This window comes from Ursus maritimus, unplaced genomic scaffold (genome assembly GCF_017311325.1).
Source record: "Ursus maritimus isolate PB19 unplaced genomic scaffold, ASM1731132v1 scaffold_24, whole genome shotgun sequence".
NCBI lineage: Eukaryota > Metazoa > Chordata > Mammalia > Carnivora > Ursidae > Ursus > Ursus maritimus.
This window is the reverse complement of record NW_024424897.1, coordinates 11,313,048-11,339,195: the sequence shown is the minus strand read 5'-3', so window position 1 is coordinate 11,339,195 and position 26,148 is coordinate 11,313,048. Positions and strand designations below refer to the sequence as shown.

Sequence of the window (26,148 nt, the reverse complement as noted above, 5' to 3'; positions counted from 1 at the left end):
GAGAAAACAAAGGAAATGGCCATTTACAAAGGGACCCACAGAGTGTCCAACAAACACAGACTTGATGTGTCACTGCTTAGACAGCTGCAGCTAAATGCCCAGCTGCTGTGGTTTGCATGTTGCAACAAATCCAAGAAAATACACTGAATGGCCACAAGCCATGGCCATGGCCATTATACCAAAAAATGGGCAAATAATCATGGGTTCCAGGCTCAGATCTGAAAAAAGTGGCTCTGGGAACTTTTTGGTCTCCTCTTTCCTATCCCCTTCCTTCAATTCTCTAGGCATGCTTGGCTCCTGATAATCCTTCAGGCCTCAGCTCAAATGTCTCCTCTTCTAAAATATCCCCTTGACCACCTAATCTAAAGTAGCTCCAGTCACTCTCACTTACTATTTGCCCTGCTTTATTGGAGAGTTTCATTGCATTCAATAAATTAGACTCCAACATCTATTCCATCCTCCTTCCTGGGCACTTTCCAGTATTGTAGAGGCCAGAAGTTTCTCCTCTCTTTCGTTTTGGGGTCACTCCAACCAGTCCAGGGAGTCAGATTTCAACTCATCAGGATACTAAGAATTCTTGGCACTTTCAATGGTCTGTCCTCATGAATGCTCTGACTGGTGGCAGCAGAGCAGTACCGGCCTGTCTAGAACCTGGGTACAGGCTACCTCTCAATCCCCAAAGGGAGACTTAGATCATTCAGGCTTCCAGGGGTTAAGACCTCAACTCTAGAATCTCTACAATTTAGATGACATGTGTTTTTTTTCTTGGACATGAAGAGCAGGAAGAAGACACGAGTTTTAAATCACTGGAAGAACGTGAGGACATTTTGGAATTTAAAAAAGAATATTAAGCCTCCCTCCTTCAAAATGTTGCATTTCCTCTGTGTTACATGATTGGTACCGCTTTAGTTAGCCCTTCAATTCTTGCATATCTGTGCATATTCTTCTTGGATGAAGCAGACAAAGGACGTCTCCTGAGACACTTGGTTCCCACCATCTTAAAGTCATTGCATAACTTTCCTGATGCCTTTAGCATTTGTTATTCAACATAATGTATTACTTGACCTCTTTGAGATCTTGGAACACTGTGCTTTTTTTTTTTTTTAATTATGGGAAAAACTCTCCTCCACCGTTTTACTTCAACATTTTAGGAAAGGCTCTGAAAGTGGCATAGATCTGAATAGAAGGGGGTGAGACCAAAAAATGAGCTGGAAAGGAATCAAGCACAAAGATTGGAATAAGACGGAGTTGGGGACAGTGAAACACAAGCCATGTCTCCTTGACATCATACAACTGGTTGAAAATAAAGATATTGGTCCATTAGCTGGGGTATTGCCAATCAGTTTACTTTAATTGAATGTTTCCTTTGAATACTATTTTGTTGGATCTCTATACAACCAAAGGAAAGGCAAAACAAACAAAAAAACAAAGGAAGTTAGAAGAATATTATAGGCTACAAGTGAGATGAAGAGGAAAAGGATGGATAGAGTAAGATTGACCGTAAGGAGCAAAAAGAGTGATTTTTAGCACAGCAATGCTCCCTGTCCTATGTGGCCTGCAGATATAATGGGCTCTTCCAGGTTGGGAGTAAAACCCACAGAGCTAGTCTGTGCTTTTAGCTTCTGGCTTCCCCACTGGCCTCAGAAATGTCTACATCTGCCACGGAGTCACCGAACATTCGTAGTTCACCATGCTCTGTGTGGCCCCATGTCTGTGATTCAGCAGATATCCTCTGCAGGTGCACCAGGTGAGGCCAACGCCAGACGTTGGTCCCACACGAAGCCACGTGAAGACTTTTCCTGGAGAAAGAGAAAGTACAAAACTAAAACTCAGGGTTGACACAAGTGTCACTTTCATTTGTCCACAGACCTGGTTGTCTGTAATGTCAAGGTTGATTCAATCCACAGGCCGAGTAAAAAGGTGCTTAGTGCTGAAATTCTGCTCACTTCAGGATGTCTCTCCCGCTGACCTCCCAGATAACTTCAAAGAAGAAAACAGAGTTAGTTTGTATTATTTCTTTGGGTTGCAATGTGAAGTCTTCTATGGCTTTGTTTTACCTTCCCTTGGTTGTGTAAAGATCCAACAAAATAGTATTCAAGGGAAACATTCAATTAAAGTAAATTGATTGGCTTGGTAGAAACAATACCCCCGCTAATGGACCAATATCTTTATTTTTCAACCAGGTGTAGGATGTCAAGAAGACATGGCTTGTGTCTGAAAATAAGTCTGTTTGGTGTTATTTACAGATACCTTGGCTGGCCCTTAGGAAATGTGGTCAAAACAGGTCCATGTAGATACATCCTTGAGAACTAAGGTTCTAGGGGAGAGAGAGGGAGCCGTCCGGGGCGGAGGAGAGCTTCTTGGTCACTGGATGCTGGTTAACAGCTGGACAGCAGTTGGTGCTGTTACTGCGTTTGTAGCTTTGGGTGGTCGCAGTAACCCTCTGAGGTGGGTACTGGTAGCTCATGTTGGAGATGGTAAACTAGGTGTGCATAGGTAGTAAATGGTAGACCCCAAACTGAATTTAGGCCAACCTCTAAACCACCGTGCCACACAGCAACAGTCGCTGAAGGCAGGAACTGAGTCTTGCCCATGTTTTTGTTCTTAGCTGTGTCGCCTAGACTCTAAGCTGAGGGTAGGTGATGGCCCAGCGAGACTGAAGAAATGGCCCAAGATGGTGATGGAGATGGAGGTTTATCGGGGGGAACTTATGCACTGAGTGTCCAGGAGCAGCAACTAGACAAAGTGTCCACTGCGGAGATCCGCCCACTGCAAGGTTATGTAACATAGCAACTCGCTTCACAACTACTTGTTGCTTCTCCCTTTCTTGCATGGGCAGCATTCCCAGGAGACCAAAGCCTACCATCTGGATATTCGTTGTTACGAAGGAGACGCTCCAGGTTGGCCACCCCCAGAGCCCCTGACCTTGGACGCTGAACAGCACGTTCTTTTGCATAGTCTGCTTGTAGGGAATGCAGAGGAAGGATGGGATCCCCACCTTCTCAAGATAGCGATTGAAGGGGCAATCAGGGTGTGCTTGCACAAACCAGCACAAGATGAGCAAACAGACCTTGGGAAGGGAGCATGGGAGCCATGCTCTCCAGAACAGAATTTTCTGAGCTGCTAAAAATTATCTGAGTCTGAGAGGGTCAGGGATTCCCAAGGGAAGAAAGGACACACAAAGTCAGAACTGGCAGGAAAATTTGCTCAGGGAATCATCTCCACCACTCAGAAAATCTTGTTTAACTACATTTTACGCATGGCAATCACACCCGGTATTTAAAAACAAAAACCAAAAAACAAAAACCACCGTTCTAGGAAATGTCTCTATTTCCCACCACCTTTAACTTCTTTAATCATGGTGTGGTGTTTTTTTGTTTTTTGTTTTTTCTTTACATTTGGTAACATGTTGATGAAAGCAGTGAACTAGCTCTTATATTCGAATTTTTTTCAACTTGATGTCAAAGAATTTGTAAATAGGGAGGCCACTTTGTCAAGAAAAAGACACGTGAAAATATTTGAAATAGAAAATGTACTTCAAAACTGCACATATGAGATTTATGTTTCCCACCAACTTGGTCATTTGATTTGTTACTAAATGGATCAACATTCTTAGACCAGGTGGCAAACATACACAAAACGTCAGTTATAAAAACAGGCAACTCTAAAGCCTCGATTTTAAAATACAATGAAAGTGGGACTTCATTGATTTATAGAAATTTTAAAAAGTACAATAAATTCCTAATAGCCAGTATCAGACTAGGTCTATACTATTGATAGTGTTACCAGCGGATATGGTTTCAGATATACTGATATCAGATATTATGGCCAATGATGGTTTAATATTTTTAGCCAGAAGAATATACATGAAAATTTATTTTAAAAAATGTGTGATGCTTTTAACATGGTCACTTAAAGTTCTTACTAAAATATCAGCTTCACAAAGTATCAAACTTGTAGAAGAATAAATGTACGGACTTTCTCAGCCTAGGTTAGAAAAAAGTATTTTATGGTTTTGATAAAAAATTAAACAAAATGTGTTTATGGTACTCAGAAAATGACATAACCCCATAAAAGTAAATGTATTTATTCAGTATTGTACAGGAAGGTGGAATCAGGGTGACCTGCAGAAACACAGAGGTGGTGACTGGGAGGTGGGCTCAGCCACATGCCTCTGTCCACATGGTTGCTGCAACTGCCCAGCCCTTGCTCCTCCTCTCCACCACAGGAAGAACCATGTCAGTGTCTATAATACGGTTTCTAAAAATATGACATTGATGCTATAAAAATAAATGTCTTAAAAAACAACCACAGGCTTGAATGGAAACATAGGGTATTTGGGGCTTCAAGGGTCTTCCTGTGGGAGGAGCTTCCACTTCACTGAAGGGTCAAGTTCCTCATCAAAGTCGTCCAGCTCCTGCTCCTTGGAGAGCTCCAGGAAAACCTGAGAGGGACAAGAAAGAAGGAAGGATGTCACGCTGCCTCCTGTAGCTCCGAGTGAGTGCAAAGCGTATGCACACGCTGTACATTTGCGGCCCGCGGATGAAACAGTCACTCACACTGACCCACCTGCTCCAGGGTGGACTGGGAGAGGCTGTACTCCTCCAGGTCGAAGCTCTGTTTAACTGCAGAAGGACGGACGGATGTTAGGAGTTCATCTATTTTTATACCCAGACGGTCTTAGAAGTCCGCATACCGTACGAACAGCAATTTTTAAAAACATCTTAAATAAAACAGTTTAGATAAGAATGCTGCTGATTTAAGCACATGCAGTTAAAAGTGCACCCATGCATTCACTGGGGTCTGGGGAGAAGAGTACATACACTGTGCTCATTTAGCACAGAGCTGGAGATTTCTATCTAAGAAGGAAACAGTGCTGAAAAGGTTTCCTTCCGGGTACGTGGGAGCCAGCGCTTTCCACATTCAGCACAGAAAGAGGCTGAAGGAAGACACGTTTTGCAAAAGGAAGCCTCAGAAGATTATGGAGAAAGAACGTCTGTGGTTCCCTGGGGAGTAGATATCCTTTGACCCTCTTTCCACTGTGACTGCTTGCTCCTAATTGAGTTGAAAACCTTCCTCCTTGACCAGAATAGATGGGAAGGGTGGTCACAGCCCTGATAGGAGGCAGCAGCCTGGCAATGTCACCAACAGTACCAGGCCAGTACTGGTCACAGTGCCAATCTGGGAGTGTCTGCATGATCACGTGGTCCAGAAAGTCAGGGTGCTCCCCACAGAGAATGGAAAGGGGGTGTCACCATGACCATGAATGTTATCAGCAGGAGTACAAAGAGCCTTCTAGAACCAGGAGACTTGAATCTCTTCCCTAGGGAAGGTGATAAGCAAGCAAAAAGAGCTGCGACAATGAAAAGAGCATATAGGGAGGGAGTTCCGGCTAGCGCAGCTCAGGGAGGCAGAGTTAATGAGCTCAGGTGGCAAGACAAACACGGGGCGGTGGTGACAGATGCAGTGTGGTCAGTTGTGAAGCACAACAGACACAGGAAGATTGTTTTAATGACCAGACAGGAGGCCAGTTTCTTAATACACAGCCTAAGGCCACAAAATAATACGCCAAGTCCATATAAAATTAAATTGTAAATACACATCATGCATCAATGTTCCCAAAGAAAGCATCCTCCTTGAATGCATACACAACTGAATTTTGACTTAGGTTTTCCCAATATATATATACAAAAACACATGGAAAAATCCCACAAAGCAAAAGTAAAATCACTCTCATTAACCCCTTGCCCCTCAACACCCCAACACACACAGAATCCTCCACTTCTTTGCTTTTGTGCCCCTAAAATTCAATTGGAGATTTTTAACTTTAAAAATTAACACCTTAGAGATGCCTGGGTGGCTCAATCAGTTAAGCGTCCAGCTCTTGATTTCAGCTCAGGTCAGGATCTCAAGGTCGTGAGATTGAGCCCCCTGCTAGGCTCCACGCTTAGCAAGGAGTCTGCTTGAGAGTCTCTCTCTCTCCCTCTCCCTCTGCCCCTTCTCTTGCTCATGCTCGCTCTCTTAAAATAAATAAAATCTTTGAAATTAACACCTTAGCTCATGTTCCATTTCTGTCAGGCCGATGGATTAGTCTATGATCTGGAATTATCTGCTTTCCAGGATGTTATTTCAAAATTTATTGCTCTTACCCTTCTCTAATGTGAAGAAGGCTTGTGCTAAGGGCCGCACATCTTCCACTGGCAGTTTATAGACCATCACAGAAGAGTACCTGTGGGAGGAGAGGCGGGGCTGAGGCTGATCACACCGTTGCAGGTGCAAGCTGGCTTCGACCCTGTCTCTGGTCGTTATCCTTAAATAAGAGTCAGTGTGGGGCTGGCGAAATGCCTAGGGTGAGGCTGTTCACAAGGAGAACAGGGGATGGGAGAGGCTCATGTCCTTGGCTCCTGGGATGGAGAGGAACAGGTGCAGAGGACACGTGGACATTTGCCCAAGTTGCCTGCCACCTTGTCTTTTCAGCTGAACACTTGCTTCTCCAGCTTCATCTGCCACCAGGGACCGATGCCACGTAGTTTCTTAAAGTCACCCAACTCAGGTGGGGGTCTAAGTCTTTTCTCTAGAGAACTCGTACCTCTCCAGCCTCACCCTGTGCTAGCCAAACTACTTTTCTCATTTAGGGTATCATTGAGTCTGTGATGAGGGGACTGGAAATCACCAGGAATTCAACACCTAATAATGTTCAGCAACAATTTTTAAAAAATAATTTGTCTCCCAGATGAACGTTTGTCTTTTTATCATTTGAAAATCAGGAAGATTTAGATTTCGTTGCATAAGATACTATTTCCTCTATGTATGGGACGGTCATTCTCATCTATTCTGTTCATTCCCTGTGCCTTTGTTACCTGTTTCTGTTCAGTCACGGGCTGCACACGGAAGTACAGCATTTGCTTTGATATTTACACTCCAGGGTAGAAATATTTCCCCACCATATTGTTATGACTTATTATTACTCTTTTCTATCAGTTTTCTCTACTAACTCCTAAATTGTCTGTCTTCTGCAGTAAATTCTAGGCGTTAAAAGTGACCCGAAAGTTAATCTTTGATTTTTTACTGTATGATTTTCCTGAGAACTGACCCATGACCAGACTGTATGTCAAACTGGAAGTGTTAATAGATTTGAAAGAAAATAATTAGCTTTCTATTCCACCTATGCCCCTTGTTAGCTCTGTCATGTGACCTAACTTCTCAGTTTCCTACACTTAAAGATAACATTCAATTCCATTTGTTAAGGTCCTTGTAGTGGCCAGCTGCTCACAGTGCTTTTTGGAAGTCATCTCATTTTTCACTGCGACAACAGTGTCTACCTTGGCAAGTCTCAGTGCGGATGAAACAAGAAAGCACGAGACCACGACCGTGTCTGCAGCTAGTAGGACCCCAGCACATGCTATCTCCGATTTTCCATCAGCTCTCCTCTTCTCTCATTTAGTTTCTGCAGTGTCCCACAGATGCTTTCTTTTAGGTTTCCTTTGGGGCTCAATGTGGACTCTAATGATGCCAAATCCATGACACCAGCAAGGAAAAGCTGACGTTCGGTATCAGCTCAAATCCAGCAGCCCTCTTTACCTTTCCTGGCGGGCAGCCTGGGGGAAAACCCTCAGAACTTCCTGATGGAGGCTTTCCCTCTGCTCGGGGGTCTTCACCTTCATCTCCAGCAGGTAATTCTTGCCAAATTTACTCTTCAGGTGCTGGATGGAACCGATACATCTGGAGGTCGTCACAGAAAAGGGGAAAGGGACGGGGCACACGATGTTTTGAGACTTGATTTGCTGCTGGGGTTGTCTCCAGGCGTCACTGTTAGACCCGGATACAGTGGGTCTAGCTCGGCCGAGCACTGTGCAGCTGGGGGCCGAGGGTGGGTTTGGACGGGCACCCACCTCAGCTTTCCCGACACCATGATGGCCACGCGGTCACACACGGCCTCGGCCTCCGCCATGTAGTGGGTGGTCAGGAGGGCGCCCCTCTCTGTGTCTTTGAAGGTGGCCCGGATCGCCTGCCTACATCGTCAAAAGACCATTTGCAATTAAGTAAGACTTCTAATTAATCATAAATGGGCGGAGAAAAGAATTTTTAGCGGCCTGCGGGTGAGTCATTAGCAAAGGGAGCTCAAGCAAGGGAGGACCCTGGAGAGGGCAGGTGGGACAAGGAGGGTGAGCCAGGTAGGGCCGCTGGACGCGAGGCAGGCGCTGGAGGAGAAGCAGTCACCGGACACGGAGTTGATCACCAGGTTGTGTGGAGAGAGAAATGCTGAGCAAGAGATTGTTAATGAAAGGGCCGTGCCAAGGAACAGAGACAGAATTCAACCACAGGGGCGTCACAACCTAGTAGGAGAAAATACATGCGGAATAAATATTCAAGACAAGATCCAGAACCCACGCCCACCTTTCCAACCTAATGGGAATGACCATTCCCCTCCGGAGCACTGGCCACGACGACCTTGGCCCACAGACGCGCCGCCCGACCTCAAAGATCAGTGGGGCAATGGTCCTACTTACAGTGAGTGTGACTGGGTCCGGCCAATGCTTAGTTTTTCTTCAATGATGAAATATTACCAGAGAGGGTTTGTGTTTGTTTTTCAAAATATTGGTGTTACTAATATTGAGAGGTGTTCCCCCCCCCATTAAGAAACAGTGTAAGGGACCATTTTTACACAAGTAAAACACTTCACAAATTTCCTGCAAGGCGCTGGAGAGGGCCCTGGCTGGGGAGCGCCCCTCACCACATTTGCTGCTGCCCCTCGGGGTCCATGCCGGTGGACGGCTCGTCCAGAAGCACCACCGATGGGTTTCCCAGGATGCTCAGCGCGAAGCACAGCTGCAACGAGAGGAACAGCGAGTCTGGCACCGACCTGTGGGGTGCGCAGAGTGACACTGAGCCCCCCTCTTACCTTCCTCTTTATTCCCTCGGATAAGACCTTCACGGGCAGCTTCAGCTGGTCCTGCAGCTTGAGTGCATCCGCCAACCTGAATTAGCAAACACGCAGGAGCATTACAGTAAGGAAGTAAGGTAGGAGGATGGGCCACGCAGCACAGGGATAGGGAGCAGAGCTCAGAAATGCAGTTCGGAAAATAGATGCCAGGCAATTTTGTAAACAAGATTTTATTTATTTATTTGAGAGAGAGAGGGAGCACAAGCAGGGAGGAGGGGCGGAGGGAGAGGGAGAAGCAGACTCCCCACTGAGCAGGGAGCCCAACACAGGGCTGGATCCCAGGACCCTATGATCATGACCAAATCGGAAGCAGACACTGAACTGACAGAGCCACCCAGATGCCCTGATGCCAGGCAATCTTCAACTAGCTGGTCTGATCCCTCCAGATAGAAAGTTTTCCCTTTTCAAAGAAAATAAGCCCACTTCATGATTTCTAAATAGTTGTTCTATGATAAATACTTTATACTTAGATTTTAGTATTTTTGATAACATTCACCAATGATTTCTATTTTTATATTTAATATGAGAAGAAAATTAACACATCCAGGAAACCAGTTTCTAGTGGGGAATCTACCCTGTGTGATCTGGGTCTCCTGTTCTGGACTGACAGTGAAACTCCTCACTCCCAACCATCTCCCATCCCGGCAGGTATAGAACACATGTGGCTCCCACCCACCTCGAGATGGTGACTGCTGCGTCCGCTTTCCTCAGCCCTTTGATGGCAGCAAACACCTCCAGGTGTTCCTTCATGGTCAGACTGGGCCAAAGCACGTTCTCCTGGGGACAGTACCCCAGGAAGCCCAGGGAGCCCTCCCCAATTCTCCCTTTTAGTAGCACCTGCAAAGAGAAGCGCAGTCTCAGAGCCTGCCTCTGGGTTTGTTTTTCCTGCATATCTCAATGGCCTCTTCTCCTTACAAACCTAGACAAACTAGGCACTCTCTAAGTCCTAACTGGGCTGAATAATCTGTAATCATTCTGCGCGGAGAGAGGCTGTCACAGAGGAAATACATGAAAACAAGTGTGTGCACCTTCTCATCTAAGCTGAAAAGTCGGGTATCTCGCAAATATGTCTTGCCATCATGGCCACCAGGTTATATCCAATTTTTTTGTCATCATAGTCAGGAAACAAGTATATGAATTTATGAAATTTTCATTCTGCTGAGCAAATTGGGCAATAAACAAGTAGAAAAATGAGCGGCTGGAATACAGACAGCTGTCTGTGGTGCTAAGTGGTGCTCTCACGGAAGTAGTCAGGATGCCGGGTCGGGACTAACAGGATGCTGGGGGCGGGGACTAACAGGATGCTGGGGGCGGGGACTAACTACAAACATCACTAGGTAGGATGGTCAGAGACAGCCCCTCTGCTGAGGGACCACTGGGGCGGAAGTGGGACAGGCACCTGCCACGGAAAAGCCCGGAAGAAAGGAATTTGGAGCAGAGCAAAGCACCAGTGCAAAGCCCTGTTCCGTGATGATGCTCGATCTGTTCTTAGACCCGAGGCAAAGCTGGGGGCCTGGCGCACAGTGAGGAAGGCATGTTACAATCGGCCCCTTGAGACAAGCCAGCGGGGTGCAGGGAGGGGCAGTAAGAGGTTGTTGAAAATACCAAAGTACGATGACGATGGCATTTTTTATAAAGATCACACTGGCTGATCTGATTAAAGCTCATTCCATGACACCCAAATAGTTCGCTTTGTTAACTTGGATTTTACTTACCTTTTAAAATAGTTCATTACCGTCTATCTATGCACAGTTGCTACCTCCTTTTTTCCCCCACGCTTAATGAGAAATCAAATAAGGATTTAGGGCCCAGATGGTGACTGAATGGGAGTGTGGGCTCCACTGAGCTAAGGAGTCCAGTTACGGTTGAGAGAGCCACCAACATCCCTGAGCGGACCCGTTCACCATTACGTGCTCTCATCTCAGCTTCGGAGGGACTGTGAATATTTGTTTCCTCTTCCCTCTTTGGTGGGATAAGTGTCAATCATATTCCTGGAGGTCTTTTCCCTTCTGGGCTTGAGCACCACTCCCTCTCCCCTGCTGTGGTGCCACAGACCTCTGCCTTGTATTCCGTTCTCCCCAATCCCTGGACATCCTTTCCAAAGAAGCTCTTAAAGTTGTCTATTTGCTGCCATAGAATTTTGGGGGAAATATGTTCTCTATACCTCATGTTGTCTCTCTCTTTACTAAACCTGAGCTCTTTTTCTGGTGTCTGAGCACCTTACGCAGGTCAACTGCATGTACGAGTCAGGTTGACTTCATATCCCTGTTGCTCAATTTTGAATCATTCCTTGAAAACACTCTCAAGAAATAGTGTATTTCTACAAATATATGTCTCAGTATCCAAGCACTTTGTGAAGGACAAGGAATATAATGGCTTAATAAAAGTTTTTTTTTTTTAAAAACCATTTTAATTCAAGATTAAAGCATTACATACTAGGAAGACAATACCCATTGGAAGTACAAATCCTGTATGTCAACTATACTTCCATTTAAAAAAAAAAAATCAAAGCCAAAAATGTAATGTGTTACACTGCACTCACTCACTGTTAACAAATAGAAGCAAAGAGTTTGCCAAGAAAAAAAAAAGTGCAAATCCATGTGTTTTATGTTACGATACATAAGGCTTATATAGATTCTGATGTTGATTTCTGATCTGATACTAGACGTTCCCTCTAGATGTCTTTGAAGGCCGAAGTAATTCTTCCCTGCCAATGATTAATTTTTCCATGTATGAGCATGTGAATTTTGTGAATGTGTTATCCCGCTACTTTCTCTACTGCACTCGTCTAGTGATGAAATGAGATTTGCGCTTTACAAAGTTTTCACGTCTTGTGGGTTTATTCGGAGCATCACGAGACAACGCATTCTCCACCGAATTCCCCTACCTGTCCCGCAGTCGGTGTGGTGTCTCCAGTTATCATCTTAATGGATGTGCTTTTACCAGCTCCGTTGTGTCCTAATAATCCTAAAACCTCACCTGAAAAAAAATTGTTTACACTTAATATGAATTGACTTGAACAGTAAAATTAAGACTAAAACATAGTGTGAAGTCTTGCGATGTGACAAGTGTTGTGCTCTGTGCTTTCTATATGGTAGCTCATTTCCTCATCAACCCTGAGAGGTTGTTATCATAATCCCTTTGTACGTATTTGGGGACGGCTCTCGGAGATGAGGTGAGCGGCCCCCGGTCACACGGATGGGAAGGGGTAAAGCCCTTCTTGGAAGCCAGTGTGTCAGACTCCGTCTCCCATGACCCTAAGCACGGCGGGATTAGGACACGAAATGAGGTCATCTCGCAGCAGCTGGTCAAGCCTGCAGACTGCGCTGGCACAACCCCAGTTCGTTCTCCTGTGAAATATAACAAACACTAGGAAATCGATCATGCGCGTGAAATAGCAATGTCATGGCTTCAGTGGTTTGTTTTAATAGAGTGCTTACGGTTTCCGTGTAGATGTGATTCCGCCCATCCATGGGGTGAGTTACTTATTCTTACTGAGAGATGGGACGTGTAAAAGGTGCTGTGAAGGTCACCTGCTGATGGGTCTGTGTGTGAAACCACGAGGCAATGTACAGAATGACTCTCGTCAAGACATAAAGCTCATGAGGGCCAACAGGGGAAGGGCCGGGGGGGGGGTGTCAAACCTTTTCTAACACAGAAAGAGACATTTCTTGCGGCAATTTTCTTCTTCCTCTTGGAAAAGCAGCATTTCCTTTTCCCCAGATACTCTTTGCGTAGGCAGCTGGCAATAATGACTGGTTTCTGTAAGTGACAAGTAAACCTCATCAGACCTTAATTCTCTCCATTAAATTTGAAGCTCTGTCTTCCCACTTTCTATGCCATCACAAAAGACCTTCCATGAAGGGACATGTTTACTGGCCATTCTCCAATCCTGGTCCTTGGTTTTGGAGAGAAGAGGTGGTCATTTTCCCCTCCTACCAAGGCAGTTACTCAGAAGCACATTATTTTGTGCGGAACAGGAGCAAAGAGACTTGGAGAAGTACTGAGTCCTGCTCTAAGGACAAGACACGGGCTGCTGGCCAGACTTTGCCCTGAAGTCCGTACAGTGCAATTCTCCAAGGAGCAGTGCTATGTGTCACTTTGTTCCCATTCTAAAATTAACAAGTTCTGGGGCGCCTGGGTGGCTCAGTCGGTGAAGCATCTGCCTTCAGCTCAGGTTACGATCTCAGGGTCCTGGGATCGAGCCCCGCCTCAAACTCCCTGCTCAGCAGAGAGTCTGCCTCTCCCTCTCCCTCCGCCCTGCCTCCCCTCCCCCCCACCCTAGCCCCCCACCTTAGCCCCCCACCCATGTGCACCCTCTCTGTCTCAAATAAAAAAAATAAAATCTTTAAAAAATAAAATAAAGTTCTTTCTTGGCTTTTGCAGCTTCGGTTGTACTCCACTTCTTGTTTTTTATTCCAAGAACGACAAACTGAGGTAACGTGACTTTTAATCTGTTTCGATGTAAACAAGATGACTACTTACTATAAGGAAGTCGTGATGTGTGTTTGTACGGGTCGGAGGAACTCAGGACTTTCTGAGGGTCAGACTTGTAGACTGACTACTTTCACTGACAAATGTTTGTGTTAATTGATGAAATAATTACTTCATAGATTTTACCTCATCAGAGTTTGTGGAATTCAAGGCATTTGCTGTTCTCATTCTTTCCATTTGAACATCTTCATCCTCTCCTTCTGGAGCCTCTGGATTTTGACACACATCATTGCTTCTCGGAGAAATTCTAGAGCCAAGAGCCATCCATGAATCATCAATATGGGGTTTTCATCCTTGTATTAAGAATACTGCATTCTTTAAATCTTATGCTTTGAGTAGGTTGGGTAATTAAAAAACTATCATAACTTCCTTTCAGTGAGGTGACTCTTCCTCCCTTCCCAACCTAGTTCCTGTCAAGGGTACTGCTATATTTAGTGACCCTTGATTTGTACATACCTTTCATCCTACTTATCTATGGAAAGTTCCTTTTCCATTATCACTGGGCAACTTAGTATCTATTATCTAATGGAGGATTTTAATAGCATAGTTTAATGATGTGATTTTTCTGGAAACCTTAACTTTAACACCACTGCCATGTTGGCATTATTACATTCTCATAGGGATAATGAGCTGGAGTATTTGAAGTCAGGATGGTCTCCAAAAATACAAGTTAGATGCTTCGTCTCTTGTGAAACCTGGCCATTTCTTGGAAATATGTGTCAGATTCACTTTCTCCTCCACTTGAAGTCTGGTCCTTCATACCCATATTTATAGGTCATTCTGTTCTCTCTTACCTCAACCTAACCCCCCATACTGATCTTAGATTTCTTAAAGGTCATCTTTCACCTTGCCCACTCAACTGTCTGTAATAGTTAAAGATGAATAAATAGTTAAAGGTCATCTTGCAAGTTGCCCACTCAACTGTCTGTAACAGGTAAAGATGAAACCAATGGGAGACACAGAGGGAATAAGATGCTTATGGCCATGTCCTTGCACAGTGCAAAAAGACGGTCTCGGCTTTTAAGTCCCATTAATAACTGGACCAATCTGTGATCCACTAGTTGGGCTTCTTACTACCACAGGAAAAGAGCACAATTATTGCTGTCGTTGGCCTATTGATCATTCCACTCTTCCTTCCTGGATTGGCAGCCTTCCTTCAACTGCCAATCTATTTCAATGGATTGCTATTTAAATTGAAGTAGTGACATGTAGCTTCCCCCCCTTCTACTGCATGTGGTGTTAGAGCCCTTAGTAATCAATGTTTCAGGTCTGTCTCCCCCCTACTTAAAATCCTCTTTGATTTAGGTACTTGGATCTCTATTTTTTGTATTGGCACATGGCTGCTACCTCAGCCTATCCCAGGACTTGGCAGTTCTTTACTGATTGGTTAATTTATGCATGAAAAAATTTTAAGTATTAATGACTGAAATAAAAGAAGCCAATCTGGTTTCTCCCAACCTAAAGAAGGGATCCTTCCTCATTGATTTCTTTCCAAACTTCCACTCCAGACATCGAAGAATAAAAACGAAGATGATAAAATGAAGGAAAGGCTAGGAAGAAAGAGAAAGAGAGAGATGCGTGATTAGAAGCACTCAAAGAAGAACGTTTCACATCAGGATGAATCAGAAGTAGTCTGATTTCTCCAGATACAGTTGGAAAAAACATTATGAATTTGATCTATTTGTCAAATTGTGAAACTATCAAATTCATTTTCAATCTTCTTTACAGAACACAGGAAACAAATATAATTATGGAATACCATTACTTTATGTTACCTCCTCTAATACTGGTACAGTGTTTTCAAAATTTGGGAAGCATACTTTCTGGTCAGTCAGTCTTTAGAGAAAAATTTGTTCCATACTTTACAAATACTTTATCTCCATGGGCTACAAATATCCATATGTCTACCTTAACAAAAAAAGTTTCACTGTGTGTACAGGGATTTAAAAGGTTCAGTATCGTAAAAGACACGAAGATTGTTAAAGACAAGTGTGTTCTTACAATTAAGAATACCAGAAATGGCACCACACCTCCTGGTTCTTCATCCCCGAAATAAAATATGACCGCCTGCAAAAGGAAAAACAATGGTTAAATAGGAAGTTTTTTGGTTTCATGAACTTTGTCTATATGAATGTGAACTGACCCACTGAACAACCCTATTAACACGTGCCCTGATTTCACCATGGGTACTGGTAGATGTCCATTCCAAAATGTGTAGCAAGAAGTGGTATTCCTTCCTCCCAAGGTCTGTGAGGCACTACGCTTTTATTTGAAGCAATAGGATTAAGCAATTACTCCTTACCTGGCGAGACAATCCTGGGCCTCTGTGTTAGCTTCCTCAAATAATGAGAGAGACACAGGGTTTCCCCTTAGTACCCAGAGATTCATACACCTTCCTGTGTCCACTGATCCTTCCGAAGTCCTCTTCCTTTTTTTCCCCTCCCTTTCCCCATCTTCACTCACATACTGTATCTTTGTTCCTTTTGTAGAAGTCTATACTTCTCCATTTCTATCTATCTATTTGTGGAAGTTGATACTTCTCTATCAATCAGCTAGAAAAAAAGAGGGGGATTTTATTCCTATTGAATGCCTCTCTAGAAGCTCAGGATCCCAAGATCAGGGGTACTTCATTTGTCTTCTCCTAAAGCTGAACATGCCCAGGAGTGTAGACAGGCTGCTCTATTTCTCACCACCTATTACCCTGTCTCCCACACATGGGCCAAGGCCAGGTTTTCTAACTGGAGCACACAGCCCTATCTGGAAGGAATTCAACTGGAATCCATGAGGTAGAAATCTTTAAATGTCGTGTATATTCATCATGGAGGAGAGCCCCAACCCCAAGCATAGCTTCCACAACTGGTTAAGAATTCCAGGACGCTGGGGCAGACAGAGGCATTACTTACGTGAAAATATAAGAACATACAGCCAACTAACGTGGCATGTGGTACTAAAAAGGTGACGCAGAACAGTGTGACATGTCCATATTGGTCAAACAGCAATATAAACACTGAGAAGATGGTGATCTAAAGAAGACAGAAACATGCATGTTAACCACTCTGCACTTCCGTAGATGTTCCAAATTGAAATGGCTCATCTTGAGGATATTCCTAATTTCACCTCCCACCTCAGAAACACAAGGGAAATCAACATATCTCCATCGACGCGCTCTCTCAGTGACTTAGCCAGATTCCTTTAACTGGGAGTGTCACGAATGAGGCATGGCTGGATAAATCTAGGATCTTACAGATAGCCTACTTGCATTACAGAAAAGGAAGAGTGTTGCATTAATTGGTTTTGGAGGTAAAATTAGTAGATAAGCAATAATCAGAGGGAACATAAATTGACATCTGCTGGAAATGACACAACGGCAACAACCAGAGAAGACTTCTGTTAGGGACACCAGTGGGGAAACAGAAGCATGGAACAACCCAGAGTGGCTTCAGCGGAAGTACTCAAATTCAAAATTCAGGGATAAGAGATAGTTACAGGGACAATGGGAGCTCTCAGACCTTTTCTTCTAAAACATTGCATTGATAAAAGCTTCCTAAAAGTTTTTGTACTTCTTTGTATTACATATCACCATTTTTATGGCATTCAGTATATACTTGTAAAAGCATATTTCTTTTTTTAAGATTTATTTATTGATTTGCAAAAGTGGGGGGAGGGGGCACAGGGAGAGAGAGAATCTCAAGCGGACTCCCTGCTGAGCGTGGAGCAGATGAAGGCTCCATCTCCTGAGGCTGAGATCAAGACCTGAGCTGAAATCAAGAGTCTGCTGCTTCATCAACTGAGCCACCCCAGGTGCTCCTGAAAGTATCTTTCTGATCGTATTTCTGTTCTGCACTATAAGCTTCCACGGCTTCCCACAGCCTGTAGAATAAATACTTAAGTGCATCATTCAAGGCCAATGTGGTTCCAACCAATGTTTTTACCATAACTAGGGCCACGGCCACACTGCACATGGTACCCATGCCAGATTATTACCAGTTCCTAGGACAAGCCAAGACTTTCTCCCGAGTCTCTGTTCATTCACTGAATCATCGGTCTTCTCTCGCTACTAAAATCTTAACTCTTCAGGTTTCAGTTCCCCAAGGAAATCTGCGCTCTCATTTTCATGAGTTAATATTTTCCTTCTCTGGTTGTCATAGAAATAATCTTTTAAAAAGAGATAATCTTTCCCTTATCACTCTGTGTCAGTAAGTGGCTGTTGACTTCTCTGTTTACCCTCTGAGTGTCCTCTCAGGGTGGAAACTGTCTATTTCTTCTGCATTATCGGTCTTAGTTTATGACACATGGTTGGAAGCCAATTAATATTTGTTGAAATGATAATTTACTTTTTGGCAGCTGAAATAACAGGAAATTAGAATAGATACTAGGAGATGACACATATTTTTCCTTTCTTGTTTAGATAAAATAAGTGTTGTTTTACGGCATTAATTCTAGGAGAGTATGGAGTAGTTTCTAGTTTTAACTATGCCAGCAACAGTATTTGTAATTCTGTAGAGCTTGGTGGAGGTCTTTGGGCTTATTTCTTTTTCAGTAAGAAGATACAAATGGTTTCCATGTTCCATTCTAGCAAATACTTTATGGTTCTAGAAAAAATTTAGTGACTTTTAAAAAAGACAAGGGTAGAAATTAGGAAGAGGAAAAAGATGCAGATTTTGAAAAGGATCCTACCTAAGGAAAACAAAATATTTTAGACTGTAATACTAAGTTTTCATTCTACTGAGGGCACATTTTAAAGTACTAGCTCCGGGGCACCTGGGTGGCTCAGTCAGTTAAGCATCTGCCTTGGGCTCAGGTCATGATCCCACAGTCCTGGGATTGTGCCCCGTGTCAGGCTCCCTGCTCACAGGGAGCCTGCTTCTCCCTCTCCTCCCTGCTCATGCCCTCTTCTTGCCATCTCTGTCTCTCTCTCTCAAATAAATAAATAAATAAATAAATAAATAAATAAAATCTTAAAAAAAAAATAAAGTGCTGGCTCAGAATTATATATTTAAATACATAAAATGAATATTCACAAGAAATATACTTACCATATAGAAGCAAAGAGACCAAATGCCACTATTTCTTTTCCCCTTGCGAAAAATGAATGAAATCACATATGTCAAGAAGATAAGGGAGGCGGCATAGCCAACAGCACACAGGATCTGAAATCAACAGGAATGTTTAGTTAATGACAAATGCAATCTAAGAAAACGTTAAGGTTCAAAAGATTGTCAGAGCATAGGGTTCCATACTTAGTTCAGGCATGACAATGTCGAGATCAATGAAAACAGTTTGCCCCTTCAGTTTTTTTTCACTAAATCGCATAATGATATTTGTTCCATGAAGCTGGCCACTTACTTGCATAATCTGATCGACACCTGTCAACAGAGTCTCTGGGATGGTTAAGCCGTATTCCATCAAATACATGAGCAGGATGATGAAGCTGTACATTGGAACATCCACCAGCCCCTGCCCAAACCAGTAAGCAGAAGGGAAGAGGCCCGAAATCCATAGCTGGGACTGAGCTTTGCTCTGTTAAAAAACGGCAAAAATACAAAGTGGTATTTCAATTAGAGGTTTAAGAAAATGTGGCTTATGGGGGCGCCTGGGTGGCGCAGTCGTTAAGCGTCTGCCTTCGGCTCAGGGCGTGATCCCGGCGTTACGGGATCGAGCCCCACATCAGGCTATGAGCCTGCTTCTTCCTCTCCCACTCCCTGCTGTGTTCCCTCTCTCGCTGGCTGTCTCTATCTCTGTCGAATAAATAAATAAAATCTAAAAAAAAAAAAGAAAGAAAAAAGAAAATGTGGCTTATGTAAGGAAATAGTCAAACAAAATTTTCATTTGTAATAATTCTGCATCATGCTATAAGCATCATCCGGACCAAGGGATACGGAGAGTTCCAAACATGAATGATCAGTTTGCTGCTTTGATGAACAGAGAGAGAACACCTGGTAGAAATACGTGAAGGAAGATCTAAGTGTAATCAAGGTATTGATGCTGCGGTAAACAATATGGAGATTATTGATGTATGGGAGCGTAAATCAAATTACATCTCGGGCAGGAGCCTCATTTAGCTAATCAGAGACCATCAGCAAATTAACTATTTTTTCTAAAGATTTTGTTTATTTGAGAGAGAGAGAGCATGAGTGGGAGAGGGACAGAGGGAGAAGCAGACTCTCCACTGAGCAGGGAGCCCAACGTGAGGCTCGATCCCAGGACCCTGAGATCATGACCAGAGCCGAAGGCAGACCCTTAACCGACTGAGTCACCCAGGTACCCCGAACTTAACTGTTTTTAAAAGAAAAAAATATTCAAAATCATTTAATTGTTTATTATAATTGTTTAATTTGTGCTGAATGCCACATCACTTGATAAGTAATTTTAAAATATGGGATTTGGTATGTTTATTTAGAGAATGTAATAATATTGATGTATGTATGCATAAATATTTGGATGGGTAATAAATATTTGAATGTGCGCTATGCCAAAACTACCCTAATGCATCATTTACTTATAATTAAAAGAATAAAGCAATTTTATATGTATGTAAGAATACATATAATATTATATATTTATGTAGGATATAATCATAAATAAAATATAGTATTTTGTATATATAAAATATATCATCTTTGGGGAGAGACTTGTGCTCTCTCTTTGTATATAATATATATAAAATATTATTACATTCATAAATATTATGTATTTTGTATTCCTTGTCATTCTCTGAATATATACTAAATTATATTTTTAAAAACTACTTATTAACTACTTAAAAATACTACTTAACTACTTATAAATGCTTAAATTCATTTGCTGATGGTCTCTGATTAGTTAAATGAGGCTCCTGTCTTAGACGTAATCTGACCTAAAGATACGTAACAAAATCTCCCAGCAAAGGCCTGTTCAGTTCACACAACTGACAAGGTTCTGGTGATGGGCTGATCTCTGGGTGAAGCCATGAGAGCGACGAATTGTGGTTTTAGGTTCCTGACAGAGCACCTGAGTGCCTGGTGTTGCCATCTATGGAGGCAGGAAATACGGAAGGGGGTACACATTCAAGAATATCATAAATCAGCTTTGGAGATGTGAAGTTTGAGTTTGTGATGCTGCTCCCAGTGGTGACCCTGAGCAGAGAGTTTGGATCAGCCCTGGAGGTAATGTTAGAAATTAGAGATCTGGGCTAGAGTCAAATCTGTGAGTGACGGGTTAGGTAAAGGGGTTTGAAGCCCTCGGGTTCAATGAGCTTGCCGAGGAGAGAGTGACATCTAGCAAGAAGAGAGAGCTAAGGGCTGAGATCTGAGGAGTTCCAGAATTTAGAGACAATGGGGAAGAATTAGAAGTTCCAATGGAGGCAGACAGACAGTGGCCAACGTGTCGGGAGAACTATGACGGAACCGTGGCATCACACAGGCCAGAGAAAGAAAACGTGTGCGTTTCCTATGACAGACATTTTTATATTAGGACTCTGTTAACACCAGGATGACTGATAGTACATCAGGCCAGCAAATGGCATTCTCCAAGATTCCTGGAGGTTCTTCTAGGAAGAGAAGAGGACATTATCCGGATAACACTCCCTTCTCTTGGACAACAGGAATACTCTGGAGAGGGAGGATGTTTGAAACAGACAAAGATGCTTCTGTAAGGTCATTTTGTGTAATAAAGTTACAAAAATGGAACCATTAAAGGATCTTCTATTAAGATTTGTAAATAGGGGCACCTGGGTGGCACAGTCGTTAAGCGTCTGCCTTCGGCTCAGGGTGTGATCCCGGCGTTATGGGATCGAGCCCCACAACAGGCTCTTCCGCTATGAGCCTGCTTCTTCCTCTCCCACTCCCCCTGCTTGTGTTCCCTCTCTCACTGGCTGTCTCTATCTCTGTCAAATAAATAAATAAAATCTTAAAAAAAAAAAAAGATTTGTAAATAAAGCTAATGCGAGAGTTGGCCTGGGTTGATTAGCCATATAAATTCACCACCCCATGACTGCCGCTCAAAATTTGTCTCCACCCAGAACTACTGAATCAGAATCTTCATCTTACAAGATGCTCCAAATTTTGTAAATACACTAAAAATGCATTGGGATTAATGAAGGAGTGTCTGTGAATGAAAATGTATAAGCAGGTTGTCCATTAAACACTGAAATTTGTTTTTTATCTAAGTTCTCACATTTTCAAAATACCATTTTCTTTTCAGTTATCTCAATGCATTAACTTTTTTGAAATGTAATTTCGAAACAATAAAAAATATCCCTGTCAAGTATACAGTTGCATGGGGTTTGACAAATGCATGTATTCCTGTATCACACTCATCATCAAAGTATAGAGCATTTTCATGACCCGCCAGCCCCCAATTTCTCATGCTCCTTTGCAGTCCATAGCCTCTATCACTGGTTGCAAGACACCACAGGTCTGCTTTCTATCACTACGAATGTATTTCACCTTTCTGAGAATTTCCTATGAATGAAATCCTTCAGAATTTACTCTTTTCTGTCTTCAGAGTTGTATCCATGCTGACACATTTTTAGTTGTTCCTTCTTTTGTATTGCTCATTAGTATTCCATTATATGGCCACACAAAAATTTATCAATTCACAGCTTGATGGAAATTGGGCCTGTTTCAGATCATTGGCTATTATGAATACAGCTACCAAGAATGGTCATGTACCAGTCTGTATGTGGAAAGATGTTTTCTTTTCTTCCAGGTAAATACTTAGGGGAGAAATTCTGGGCCATACAAGAAATGTATTTTTACCTTTATCAGACAAAGCCAAATTGCTTAGCAAAGTGATCGTGCCTTTTACATTCCTGCCAAAAATGCATCAGAGTTCCAGTGTCTCCGTATCCTCACAAACTTGGTCTTTTCAGCCATGTTAATGTTATTCGTTTTATTTAATGAGCAGAGGGACTTCACTGGGGCTATCCTCCTGATTACTCATGATATCAGCCATCGTTTCATGGGAGCGTTTTCCTTCTATATATTTTCCTTGGTGAAGTGTTTGTTCAAATATTTGCCCATCCTTAAAATTAGGCTATCTTTTATTATTAAGAGTGCTTTATATTTTTCACACAAATCATTTTTTTTTCTTTTCTTTTTTTTTTTAAAGATTTTATTTATTCATTAGACAGAGACAGCCAGTGAGAGAGGGAACACAAGCAGGGGGAGTGGGAGAGGAAGAAGCAGGCACCCAGCGGAGGAGCCTGATGTGGGGCTCGATCCCAGAACGCTGGGATCACGCCCTGAGCTGAAGGCAGACGCTTAACGACTGTGCCACCCAGGCGCCCCCATTTTTTTTTTCTAATATGGAACGCTTCACAAATTTCTGTGACATCCTTGTGTAGGGACCATGATACTATTCTGAATATCTTTCTAATTTTAGTTTATGCGCTGCCAAAGCAAGCATGATACCAGGCTTTTGTTAGATGTATGAGTAGTGTGAATATTTTTCTCCCAGCCTGAAGCTTTTTATTTTATTATTGGTGTTCTACAAAGAGCAAAAGATTTTAACTTTGACGAGTTTCAAGTTCTCATTTTCTTTGAAGGTATATGCTTATTCCGTTCCTAGGAAAGAACTGTCTACCACGAAATCTATGATTTATTTCAAAATAATTTTGCATATGGCGTGAGGTGAGTGTTGAGAACGTTTTTCTTTCCTCATAGCAATATCAGGTTGTTGTTCTGGTAAAATTTGCTGAATTCCCTGGCACTTTTACTGAAAATCAACTGATAATATCTGAATTGTCTATTTCGTTTCACACGCCCATATGACTCTAAATAAATACAACACATTCTTCATTCCTGTAACTTTGTAGTAAGCCTTGAAGTCAGAAGCATAACTCACCCAACACTGTTTTTTCTTTTTCCACATTATTTTGTCTATTCTAGGCTCTGCATATCCGTGTAAATTTTAGAATCATTCTTGATCTGTAATCTATTTAACCCTATATTTATAAAGACTTAAAAAATTTTTATATCTCAGGACTTATTGCTGAGTTGGCTGCTCTATTAAACGCATATAAATAGCCCTGAGGAAAATCCTGTAATTATATTACCTTCAGTTTCTATTCATACAGAGTAATGAAGGTTTCATTATTACCTTATAATCATCAATGCTTCTCATGGCAATATAAGGAGAACAGGAGGATATCGAAATCAACCAGAAGATGGTATATGCCTGGAATTCAAATGGATTATTCTCTCTTTCCTGAAAATATGAAGAATACAATGAGCAGAATAACAAATTTAAAATTGGTTTTCCGGAATACATTTTAAAAAATATTAAATGGACAATATATACTCCTGCCTTACGTCCCTGCGGAGGTTTCCAAACTCTTTCATTATCCATCCAGTTTTGAAGCTTAACTCGTGGCTGTCTATCCAAATTCATGGATAAGGAAAATGATTCAAAGACGGTGAATGAATAATATGACACAGTTGGAAAATGAAAAAGGACTGGATTAAGAAGATGTGGTCCATATATACAATGGAATATTACTCAGCCATCAGAAAGAACGATTACACAACATTGCAGCAAGATGGACGGGACTGGGGGAGATTATGCTAAGTGAAATAAGTCAAGCAGAGAAAGACAATTATCATATGGTTTCACTCATTTATGGAACATAAGAAATAGCAGGGAGATCGGTAGGAGAAGGAAGGGAAAAATGAAGGGGGGGTAAACAGTAGGGGGAATGAACCATGAGAGACTGTGGACTCTGGGAAACAAACTGAGGGCTTCAGAGGGGAGGGGGGTGGGGGATTGGGATAGGCCGGTGATGGGTATTAAGGAGGGCACATATTGCATGGTGCACTGGGTGTTATACTCAAATAATGAATCATGGAACATTACATCAAAAACTAAGGATATACTGTATGGTGACTAACATAACATAATAAAAATTATTATAAAAAAATAAATAAAATTTTAAAAAAGGAGTAAGATTTGTCATCTTCTTATGTTATGCTCCTAAAATTTACTCTGATGTTAAATAATAAATAGTGATCATTCACAGTTGAAACATTCCATTTTTTACTCCTATTTAATTATTTCAAATGTGATAGCTTGAGTCAAAAAATCATATCAGATGTTTTATAGGCACAGTGGCGATAAGTATCTTTCTAGGGACACCACGAGACCAGATAAATATTGGTTGAGGGTTCAAAAGTAGAGATAAAGTACAGTATGAGAAGGGGAAGTGAAATCTCCAAGAAAAATCTTCGCACTTGGCTACAGGGATTGTTGTTCCTGTTTGGAACAATCTTTGAGGACAGAAGATTCACAGACTGCCCTGAAAGCAGTTCCCATGTTACTTTCACGATCCACATAGCTGTTGTTTGATTACGCACATTACTGAAAGAAGTTATAAGCAGAGTCTGGTCGTCTTCAGCCTGGACATTAGAGACACACTTGCTAACTACAGAAAGGTGAGATTTAAGCCTATTGACAGGATCTTTTCAGAACACCTTACGTGCTGGGTGGGTTCGGTACTCAGTGGTAAGTCCGTGACTTTGAGCAGGACAGACACAAGGTCCGAAACTACAGAAAACTCCTACTTGAGCACGGAATAGGTAAATTCAAATAGAATAGGAAGTGAGTTGCTGGAGATATTGAAGTTCAGATGTTGGGCACATAAGTACCAGGTCAAATAAAGAGGTTGGTATCAACCTCCTCATAGCTAAAAGAGAATGTTTTCGGAGATGGAAGCTCAAGGCAATTTGCTCAATTTGTATCCTCCCTCAGAAACCAGAAAATGGATAGGAAGGCAAGTAAATGAACCATAGCATAGGTTCTAAAATTAATTAATACTTGATGGATGATTAGAACTTTTTGCTTTAATGATTTAGCTTCTTACACATTCTTACTGAAAGGGATTTTTATTTTCTGAACACACCAAGAGGTATGTTGTGAGAGGCTAATTCAAGATCTTGCAGGAGTGTATAAAAATAATGGTGGGTTCACTTTATACACACATGGGTAACTGGTCCCTAGCCGTATATATTGTCATAAAACCCTATAGTGGAATGGAATATAGATAGTTTGCTGACCCCTGACATTCATTTATACATATAAAAAATAAATTAATTAGTGATTATCAGGTTCCAGCCCCTACCTCAGGTACAAAATATTATGTAGTGTTAAAAATACATGGTCTCTGTGTTCAAAGAACACTCTTAGAGGAAGAAATATATTTAGGAAATAATCAAAAAGGAATAATTACAAACTCTAATAGGTATTCTGGTTTCCAAACTTAACAAAACTATATACAGTCTAATCACCTGGGCTCCTTTTTTAGAAATAAGGATTTTTTTTTTTTTTTTGCCCCAGGTATGAAAAGGCTGGTTTGTTAGGTCTAGGGTTGGCTCAGATAATGAGTATATATTACAAGGAACTGGAGTAATTCTAATGTAACCAGTCTGCAAATTTTGGCCTGAACTATGTCCTAAATTTTTTCCTTTTGTAGCATCTCGAAAAGTACTAATAAGACTTCAATTTCTTTTCTTTTCCTCTCTGTCTCCCTCCTGCCTTCCCTCCTTCCTTTCCTTTCCTTCCTTCCATTTTGTGTTATTTTTGTGCTAGTCTCAGTGCTGCATGAGTTCACTTTCATTACCTCACATTCTCTTTGAAAAATATTTTGTTAGTTCTGTTTTGCATTTAAAAAATTGAACCTCTAGGGACACTTGGCTGGCTCAGTTGGTAGAGCATGTGAATCTTGATCTCGGGGTTGT

At 42.1% G+C, this 26,148-nt stretch overlaps 1 protein-coding gene and 1 non-coding gene across 2 annotated transcripts in view; both read right to left on the bottom strand.

Annotated features, from left to right (window-relative positions):
* Positions 1 to 4,071: 4,071 nt before the first annotated feature.
* Positions 4,072 to 26,148, bottom strand: part of LOC103665681 (ABC-type organic anion transporter ABCA8) — a 54,639-nt gene continuing 32,562 nt past the window's right edge. Inside the window, exons 20-36 of the mRNA XM_008693677.2 lie at positions 23,519 to 23,596; positions 18,785 to 18,958; positions 18,475 to 18,588; positions 16,342 to 16,461; positions 15,440 to 15,505; positions 14,897 to 14,988; positions 13,565 to 13,685; positions 12,589 to 12,706; positions 11,832 to 11,923; positions 9,621 to 9,781; positions 8,903 to 8,978; positions 8,735 to 8,829; positions 7,893 to 8,012; positions 7,582 to 7,722; positions 6,150 to 6,229; positions 4,570 to 4,625; positions 4,072 to 4,444 (exon numbers count right to left, since the gene is read on the bottom strand). Coding sequence (XP_008691899.1) covers positions 4,346 to 4,444; positions 4,570 to 4,625; positions 6,150 to 6,229; positions 7,582 to 7,722; positions 7,893 to 8,012; positions 8,735 to 8,829; positions 8,903 to 8,978; positions 9,621 to 9,781; positions 11,832 to 11,923; positions 12,589 to 12,706; positions 13,565 to 13,685; positions 14,897 to 14,988; positions 15,440 to 15,505; positions 16,342 to 16,461; positions 18,475 to 18,588; positions 18,785 to 18,958; positions 23,519 to 23,596 — 1,803 coding nt within the window. The 3' untranslated portion in view covers positions 4,072 to 4,345. The remainder of the gene's footprint in view (positions 4,445 to 4,569; positions 4,626 to 6,149; positions 6,230 to 7,581; positions 7,723 to 7,892; positions 8,013 to 8,734; positions 8,830 to 8,902; positions 8,979 to 9,620; positions 9,782 to 11,831; positions 11,924 to 12,588; positions 12,707 to 13,564; positions 13,686 to 14,896; positions 14,989 to 15,439; positions 15,506 to 16,341; positions 16,462 to 18,474; positions 18,589 to 18,784; positions 18,959 to 23,518; positions 23,597 to 26,148) is intronic.
* Positions 22,719 to 22,823, bottom strand: LOC121105128. The gene has a single exon (XR_005837557.1). It is a non-coding gene; the product is annotated as a U6 spliceosomal RNA (small nuclear RNA).